The 9,695-nt window shown below is 49.3% G+C and overlaps 1 protein-coding gene across 1 annotated transcript; it reads right to left on the reverse strand.

The window, feature by feature from the left end:
• Positions 1 to 1,249: 1,249 nt before the first annotated feature.
• Positions 1,250 to 9,364, reverse strand: Zdhhc24 (zinc finger DHHC-type containing 24). The gene is made up of 3 exons (XM_057778281.1): positions 9,058 to 9,364; positions 7,553 to 7,830; positions 1,250 to 3,879 (listed from the first exon to the last, which is right to left on the reverse strand). The coding sequence occupies exons 1-3, from the start codon at positions 9,336 to 9,338 to the stop codon at positions 3,584 to 3,586; spliced, it is 855 nt and encodes a 284-aa protein (XP_057634264.1). The 5' UTR covers positions 9,339 to 9,364; the 3' UTR covers positions 1,250 to 3,583.
• Positions 9,365 to 9,695: the final 331 nt, after the last annotated feature.

Below are 9,695 nucleotides of genomic sequence, written 5' to 3' on the forward strand. Positions count from 1 at the left end.
AAACAGCCATGGGTAAATTCTTTTTAAAACCCATTCCAGTCTTTATAGCATGTGCATCTGGACATCACCGCATTCAGCTCACATGTAATAGTTCTGGTGGTAAACAAAAGCTGGAAATAACTTTCCTATAGACAAAGCTCCCGTGTCCTCTGGCTTCTGTGCTGTTTTTACTGGGTCCTGATGGTTGCTTTGTGAGGTGGCAATGGATGGGCATTCCTTTCAGGGCTGTGCTCTCTGGGGCTCCAGGTAAGTGGTTCCTGGGAGGACTAAATTGATCCTAGTTTTCTTCTCTTCTAAACCGTTTCTTTGTTCTCTGCTCCTCTGTCCAGTCCTTGTAGTGTCCTTTCAGAGATGCATTTAATTTTTGCATTTATTTGTGCATGTGTGTAACCTAATAGCATCTAATTTAAAACATAGCAAACTTATTTAATTACAGTCTATTCCCTCTAAAGTAAGAAATGGGCTGGGGGGGCGCTTAGTGATTAAGACCACTTGTAAAGGATCTGGACTCCGTTCCTGGCGTCCATGTGATGTGACTCACAGCTGTAACTCCAGTTTCAGGGGATCTGACCACCACTTTTGGCACTAGGCACCCACATGGTGCACATACATACATGTAGGTACTCATAAAAAGTTTAAAATAAGCCGGGCGGTGGTGGCGCACGCCTTTAATCCCAGCACTCGGGAGGCAGAGGTAGGCGGATCTCTGGGAGTTCGAGGCCAGCCTGGTCTACAAGAGCTAGTTCCAGGACAGGAACCAAAATCTACGGAGAAACCCTGTCTCGAAAAAAAAAAAAAAAGTTTAAAATAGCAGGGCGGTGGTGGTGCATGCCTTTAATCCCAGGACTTGCATTTCAAGTGCTGCCACTTGGGAGACAAGGACAGGTGGATCTCTGTGAGTTTGAGGCCAGCCTGGTCTACAGACCGAGTTCCAGGACAGGCACCAAAGCTACACAGAGAAACCCTGTCTCGGGGGGGAAAAAAAAACTACAATGAGAGACCATCGAGAGAGCTCAGTAAAGGCCCCTGCTGCCAAACCTGTTGATCCAAATTCAATCACAGCTCCCATGTGGGGAGAATCGACTAACTCAAGTTACCCTCCGACCTCAACACATGTGCATGGTGCAGGTTGTTCCATGCATACAAAATTAAAGTAAAAACAAATCTCGTGATCTTTATATGTGCTTAGCAATATCTTAAGTCATGTATAATATCTAAGATATACAAAAATGAATCCACTCAAAAGACATATTTACCAGAAAGAACTTTATTGAAAATATGTAAAGCTGCCATGGTGGTGCACACCTTTAGTCCCAGCACTCAGGCGGCAGAGGCAGGTAGATCTCTAAGTTGGAGATCAGCCTGGTCTACACAGTAAGTTCTAGGTCAGCAAGAGCTACAAAGTAAGGCCCTGTCTCAAAAACTAAGAAAGCATTCATTGAGGAGATAAACCTTGTTCATGACCCAGAAAGCTGGATTTCACATAGATGCAGGGGGCCTTTCGTATCTCAAAATGACATGGAAATTAGATATTCTGCAGCATGGTGGGTAGAAGAGGATACCAGATCTGCTACATACAACACGTGTGCTCCTAATCTCTTAGGAACAAAGCATGCTGAGTGCAAGCAATGACCTCTAAGTACAGGTAAAGCCCACCCGGAGGGTAAGCTCCTGGGGACAGGGCATATGATTATCTGCAGGCGACAGCCAACATTTTCTGTGGCTTTAGCTCTATTTGTGACCCAGTCCCTATTCCTATCTTTTCTGTTGCCCCTGAGATCTAGAGCTTCTCTGGTCCAATCTGTCTTCCTTATCACCCTACCACCACGTCCCAGATACCGCCACACTCCAGAAGGGTGGCTGCAGGGGTGGGTGAGGTCTGTGGAGAGGAGCAGCTCACATCTCCTGATACAAACTGTCCAATACCCATCCAAGGTTAGCCCGACGCCCCACCTCGCCTTTCCTAGTGCTGGGGAAGTTCTGCCTTGCTTACCCTCCCCTCTCTTTAGGAACAAGTAATTTTGATTTTCAATTCTCTGCTAAGACAAGCTCCCAGCCTCTATCATGTTTCAAAACATTGTCAGGCTCTTTGGTATACAAACATCTGTCTTCTTTCCCTTTACAAATTTATATTATTTTTACTTCTCTATTATTTGGTGAGTCTAATGGCAGACAGATGCCAGGGGTGCTGAAGCAGTCATGTTTAGCTGTGTACCATATTTCTACAGTATGCTGAAAGCCAGCTGTGTCGACTCACCACACCTACAATTCCCACTGATTGACGTCTGAGACAGGCGGTTTGCTGTGAGTTCCAGGGAAGCCAGGGTTACACAGAAAGTTCCAGGCCAGCCTGGGATACTAAAGGTGATTCTATCTCAATAATAACAATGATAATAAATAATAATAATATAATAGAAAATGTTCTAAAACCAAAAAAAAAAAAGGGGAGCTGGAGAGATGGCTTAGTAGTTAAGACTATATATTTCTCTTACAGATGACCCAAGTTTAGTTTCTAGTACCCACAACAGCCTGTAAGTCTAGCTCCAAGGGATTTAATGCCCTCTTCTGGTCTCCAAGGGCACCCACATATGCATGCCCATGCATGTACAAAAGCACACTCATGAGCACAGACACACACACAAATAAATATTAAAATCATCCTTCACAGGCTCTGGAACACCTGGAAGCTGGTTGGTTTTGCCTTCATGTTTCTCCTACTCAGTTAAGCTCTGAAAAGTAAAGCAGATTCAAAGATCTGGGTTCAAATCTAACCTCTTAGTCCAGGCATGGTGGTGAATGTTTTAATCGTAGCACTTAGCAGAAGCAAAGCCAGGCAGTGGTGGCGCACGTCTTTAATCCCAGCATTCGGGAGACAGAGACAGGCAGATCTCTTGATTTAGAGGCCAGCCTGGTCTACAGAGCGAGTTCCAGGACAGCCAGGGCTACACAGAGAAACCCTGTTTCAAAAAAAACAAAAAAGCAGAAAGTATAAAGCATAAGCAGGTGGATTTCTTTAAGGCCAGCAAAGTCTACATTTCTTCCCCACAGTCTTGGCACATGGCTTAGCAGAGCTTGATGTTTCTTACAAAACAACGATCCTAACTCTGGACCCACATACAGGAGAGCTACATTAGCTCCCTGGAAATCCCTGCTGCAGAGACGTTTTTTTGGAGTGCTATCCTCTAGAGCACATTTGAATTCTCCTGGCCTGGATCCTGCCCATTAGGGTCTCACGTCTTCTGTAATCTCCAGGCCTGACAAGCATGGGAACTGGAAAACAGCAAGCAAAATGATGAAGTGAGGGATAGGAACCCAGTAAAGACTGGGGAGGCCAAGAACCAGCCAGGTAGAGGGGCAGACAGGCAGACCCTCCTCTGCCAAAAGGGGCCGAGTTGCAGTGTCTGAACTCTAGATATGGAAGAGGCCACACTGGGCAGGGTCAAGGAGGGAGCTAGAGCTGCACACTACAGGCATGAAGGGCTGACCTGGCCTCTTTCCTATGGCTGGCAAGAAGCTGAAAGCAAGTTCTTCAGCTCCCGCCTCTGCTCCCCTCCTCCCTAGTCAGTTCTAGCTCTACCTGGACTCAGGAAGTCACAAGACCCACATCAGCTGGTGTCTGGAAAGTGATCCCATCTCCAGGCAAAGGGGAGGCCAGAAAAGGCCAGAACCAGACTAGGGCCCAGCGCGGACCCAGGGCTGCCTGCAGGTTGTGGCTGGTGCCCAGGTCATAGGAGTGCTGACCCCGAGCCCACTCCCATGTAGTCTGGCCCCGCAGCAGCAGCATCCCATGGAAAAGCAGTCCAGCACCACACAGCAGTGCACCCGCCACACATGTGTCTACCACAAAAGCTAAGGCGAACTGGGCCAGAGACACTTTGCCTGTGGGGAGAAAACAAAAAGGGTCTCAGATAGCAGTTGGCTGGCCTCCCCAAACCCAAATCCTGCCTTCCTCCCACCCAGGAAGTGGGACTCCATTCTGTAAGTTCAGTTACTCAGTTATACCTGGGATCCATGTTACACGGAAAAGAATAGCATCTTTTACCGTCTTGGCCCCAGCAGGCAGCTAGTTCCTGCTGAACTGACCACCAGAGGCCATGAACACTGTGCTAAGTGAAAGAAGCCAGGCGCAATGGCCTGTGGTTGTGGGGTGTGATTTCTGTGAGCTGTCTTGAATGGACAAATGCATGCACAGAAAGAAGACTAATGACCGTCAGGGCTTGAGGGGCTCTAGGAAGTCACAAGAGGGCTGCTTACTGTCACTGCATTTCTCTATGGAGTGAAAACAGTCTGAAATTAGACAGTGGTACGGTTGCACTACACTGCATACTAAATACAGATATTTAGAGCACTAATAGTCTGAAATTAGACAGTGGTACGGTTGCACTACACTGCATACTAAATACAGATATTTAGAGCACTAATAGTCTGAAATTAGACAGTGGTACGGTTGCACTACACTGCATACTAAATACAGAGATATTTAGAGCACTAATAGTCTGAAATTAGACAGTGGTACGGTTGCACTACACTGCATACTAAATACAGATATTTAGAGCACTAATAGTCTGAAATTAGACAGTGGTATGGTTGCACTACACTGCATACTAAATACAGATATTTAGAGCACTAATAGTCTGAAATTAGACAGTGGTACGGTTGCACTACACTGCATACTAAATACAGATATTTAGAACACTAATCTAGGAAATGTACACTTCCAAATGACTAAAATGATGTCTTGTATCAGTAAAAGAGTACTTGGTCTGAGGAGATGGCTCATTCAGTGAACCCTGCAAGCAGATCCTCAGGACCCGCATACAAATCTGGACGTGGGACCATATGCCTGTAATTCCAGTGATGGCTGAATGGGAGGCAGAGACAGGCAGACCCGATAGTCTATTGCCTAGCTGGTCTGGCCTACTTGTCAAAGTTCCAGGCCAATGAGAGACTCTGTCTCAAAGAGAAGGTGGAAGGTGCCAAAGGTTTTCTCTTTCACACACACACACACACACACACACACACACACACACACACATATCCACCCCAAACCATGGCAGAAATGCTCTGCAAAAAAAGTAAGGGTAGAGAAAATGATTTCATCTATTTTCATGAAAGGGGGAGAGAACGTCCTGTCTAGGAGTGACTCTTAGGAGACAGAGTCAATGATTTGGCCGTTTACAAAGAGGTCCTGTTGCAGATGTGTGCACAGTAGAGACCTGGAGGAAGGAGCTCCAAGAGCAGCTGGACATGCCAGAGTGTGTGGAGGGAGACGAGAGGATACAAAGTCTGTGGAGACCAGGTGAAAGGAAGACCAAAAAGGAGGGAAGAGATGAAAATATTGAAGTCGGAGCTGTAGGCCAAAGGCAAAGCACATCAAGAGTGCAGCGCTGGAAGCCCCTGAGCCTGAGGGGTCCTCTAAAAGCAAGAAGAGAGCTGGGTTTTCTGGCCTCTGTAGGAGCACATGCAGAGCAGAAGCCAGGTGGGAGCAAGGAGAGGCAGGAGGCGGGAGGAAGCAGCTGCACACCTGCACAAGGAGAGGCAGGAGGCGGGAGGAAGCAGCTGCACACCTGCACAAGGAGAGGCAGGAGGCGGGAGGAAGCAGCTGCACACCTGCACAAGGAGAGGCAGGAGGCGGGAGGAAGCAGCTGCACACCTGCACAAGGAGAGGCAGGAGGCGGGAGGAAGCAGCTGCACACCTGCACAAGTCCTTTGGAAGGAGGCAAAATAAGGACAAGTTTATATAAGGTAGGGGAACCCCAAAAAAGACAACGAAGAGAGCGGGGTACAGGAGGAGGAATGGAAAAACAAGCAGAGGCCTCCAGCAAGGGGGCGGAGTGTCAACTTTCAAAAACTGTGGGTCCTTCAGCCCACCAGGGAGAGCTGAACACAGGAATATTGTTGTTCTCTACAGCTCAGACTCACCTTCAGCCCTATATGTAACCCAGGCTGGCCACAAACTTTCAATGCTCCTGCCAACCTGAGCTTCAAATGGAGAACAAGGTGAACCTAGCCACGAACATACGGCATCATGTATATCTGGCTGCTCTCAGTAGCCAGGGGAAGGAAGATGAGCTAGGATGCTTGAGAGAATGGCAGGATAAAGACAGAAATGAAGGACTCCTGAAGACAGCAGCAGTGAAGATGGGACAGGCAAGATGAATAGGAAGGTAACAACCAAGCAGAAAGGACAGAAAGTGGAGGGCCCAGAAAGGGATAGGGGGGCTAGAGAGATGGCTCAGTGGTTAAAAGCACTGACTGCTCTTCCAAAGGACCCGGGTTCAATTCCCAACACCACATGGCAGCTCACAACTGTCTATAACTCAAGGATCCAGCACCTTCACACAGACATACAAGCAGGAAAAACATATACAAAAAAAAAAAAAAGAAAAGAAAAAAAATTAAACAAAAAGGGATGGCTAATGGAGATGAAACATTCTGGGTTCTAACAAGAAGTAGGTGTGCCAGGGTGTGGTGGTGCACGTCTTTAATCCCAGCACTCAGGAGGCAGAGGCAGGTGGATGTCTGTGAGTTTGAGGTCAGCCTGGTCTACACAATGAGTTCCAGGACAGGCTCCAAAGCTACAGAGAACCCTGTCTCAAAAAACAAACAAACAAAAAACCAACCAACCAACCAACAAAGTAGGTGTGGATTTGAGAGTTGGCGAAGTGAAACACAGATGGAGGCCAAGAAATGGGAGCCAGGAGTGAGCACATGCCTGCAACCTCAGCTCTTGGGAAGCTGAGGAAGAGGATGGTGAGTTCAAAGCCAGCCTGGGCTTCATAGCAAGACTGTGTAGGGAGGGACGGAGGGAGTGTGGGCAAAGTAAGTCATCTAGGCATGGACAGGATTGCTGACAGTTTTGGTGCTTTCAGTTTCAACAGATCCCAGGACTGACAGGCCCAGAGCCCAAGTCAGTGACAGGGAACAGTGAAGTAGGCTATGATGGCTGCAGAGAAACACCTAGCCTCAGAAAACACAGAACCACGGAGAAGTGTATGGAAGAGCCTGTAGAGACCAATGCGAGCACCTCAGTGACTTTCAGAGGACTTAGCCCATCTCCCCTAAGATAACCTTCTAGCATCCAACACCCAACGGGCTCTCATACTAGCCTTTCCTCCTCTGTAGCAAGCTCTGGGGTCCTGGACTCTGCAGGTGGAGCTCTGTTCTTGTCTTGGAGCCCCATGTAAAGCACAGGGTTTTGTTTTTTGTTTTTGTTTTTCAATTTTATGAGACAGGGTTTCTCTGTAGCTTTGGAGCCATGCTGGCACTCACTCTGTAGACCAGGCTGGCCTCGAACTCCCAGAAATCCGCCTGCCTCTACCTCCCAAATGCTGGGATTAAAAGTATAAGCCACCACCACTGCCTAAAGCACAGTTCTTCACACTCAGTTAGGTATGAGGCTCCCCTCACTCCCTAAATGACACTAGAGCTGGGCCCCCAGAGCATTGCCCAAGAGAACCAGCTGAATACCCCACTTCCCATGGAAAGGGACCTTGGTCCCCAGCACAGTGCAAGGGTCTCTGGCTGCTGCAAGGTTCAGAAAGCTCCCCACCTGTGAGTAGCATGAGCCAGGGCAACAGCAGGAGCGCCACCGTGTAGACGGCTGAGTGGGCCCGCAGCAGGGCTGACAGGGCAGGGCCTAGCAGCGCCGACACGTGGAGCAGGACACCAGCAGCGTGAAGCAGCAGGCACAGGAAGGGCCGGTAGTTATGGAAGCCCACGCAGCGGCCCAGTAGGCGGCAGTGGTGGTCACGACGAAGGATGCACACACGGCAGGCAGAGCAGTGCCCACTACGCGGTGGCACCTGACTTTGACATTGGTAACAGTAACTGCAGAGATGGGGGAGGGGAAAGAATCACAGGTTAGTTAGTGCCCCCATCAGCTCTCAGTGTCCCAGACCATGCCCAACCTCAGCCCCAGAGGCCATGTTGGGGAAGCAGGAACAGCCTTGCCAGGCACCACGACCTCTAGCACTGCAGGTCTGAGGTGGCATACCCACTGAAAAATAAAGTTTTCAATGACTTGGAAGTGCTTCTGCCACCAACATCTCTTTTCCTCTCTCCACTCTGGAATATTCTGGCAGACAGAGGCTTCTGCCCTTTGGTGGTCTGTTTCCTCCTCCCAGAAACCAGTTCAAAACTTCCCAAGTGGCTAACTCTACCACCTCCTAGCGCAAATGCCTCAATGAGGTCCCCCTTGACCACTTATTTACTTTTTTTTTTTTTTTTGGTTTTTCAAGACAGGTTTCTCTGTAGCTTTGTAGCTTTGAAGCCTGTCCTTCTGCCTCCCAAGTGCTGAGATTAAAGGTGTGCGCCACCACCCGGCTACTTTTATATTTTTGTTTTTACTTGCAAATGATGAGTTAGTCTTAACGTATTTGCATATACTGTGGGTTTTTAGTAAAATGTGAGTTAACTAAATCGAGCTAATTAACAAATCCACTACCTAAAGATCTTGTGCTGAAAACTGACCATGTATTTAGAACTGAAACACTGGGCTGGGGAGATGGTTCAGTAGTTAAAGGCATTTGCTGCACAGGCCTGATGATCCATTCAGCCTCCAGAACCCAAATGGAAGGAGAGAACTCCCAAAAGTTGTCCTCTGACCTCCACATGTGCGCCGTAGCACGCACGCCTGGACTTGGACACACATCATAAATACAGACAAAAATAACAAAAGCAAACTGAAACTTGCGCTCCTCGCCTGTTTAGCCTGATCTATTTTTTTCACATCATCTTTTAACATCACTTTTACACAATTTGCTTATTTATTGGGCTTATAATTTAGTATCTGCCCCTTCCGCAACTGAAATCAACACCAGGAGGTCGGACATCTGTTTTTACTTGAGTCTCCGGAACAGTGCCCGCTCAGCATCTAAATGAATAAGTAGCGGATGCCAGGTTCTAAAGAAATTCTTTGGCTCTAACAACCCGAATGCTAATGTCATCTGGTTTCTGACAACTCAAGTTCTGGGGCCTCTCTTGGTCCCAGCGCCCCCACTCACCTTGACCCTCCGAACCCCCTTCCGCCCGAAGACCCCCGTGCCTGACACTCACGCCCAGCCCTGGCCCAGGCCGCGGCCAGCCAGCATCACGCCCCGAATGCTGGGATCGGAGCGCAGGAAGAGTCCCACGTTGCCCAGCAGGTTAAGAAGCTGATAAGCAGCCAGCGCGAGTTGCAAGGCCCGGGCCAGGGGTCCCAGCGGAGGCGGCCCGGGCCCCAGCACCATCACATAGGCCAGCTCCAAGACCACGGCGACGGCCCACAGCGCGGTGAGCACCAGCGGCAGTCGCGTGGGCGCTCCTTCTGCGCCCCGAGCCGCCCAAGGCTCCCCCATGGTTCCGACCCACCCACCGTCAAATCGCTGGGACCCCACCGCTTCCGCATTGGGGAGGGCATAGCGGCGGACGGGCGTCTGCCACGACCAATGGGATATCTGCAAGGGTGCGTTGCCGTCAGATTCGCAGGGAGGGTCCACAGACACAGAGAAGTGATTGGCTGGTCGAAACATTTCAAAATCCGGTTGGTGCTGCCGCCCAGTGTCAAAGTGAAGTGGTTGCCCAGCATACTGCGAGGGCCACGCCCCCTGGATTGGCTGACTGCCACTTCGGGAGGATTGGGTTGCAGCACCCGTGGGCGTCGGGGTTTCCCGGCTCAGCACATTCTCCCCACACTCCTCTACAGCCGCCCCGGT

Source organism: Chionomys nivalis, chromosome 8 (genome assembly GCF_950005125.1).
Source record: "Chionomys nivalis chromosome 8, mChiNiv1.1, whole genome shotgun sequence".
NCBI lineage: Eukaryota > Metazoa > Chordata > Mammalia > Rodentia > Cricetidae > Chionomys > Chionomys nivalis.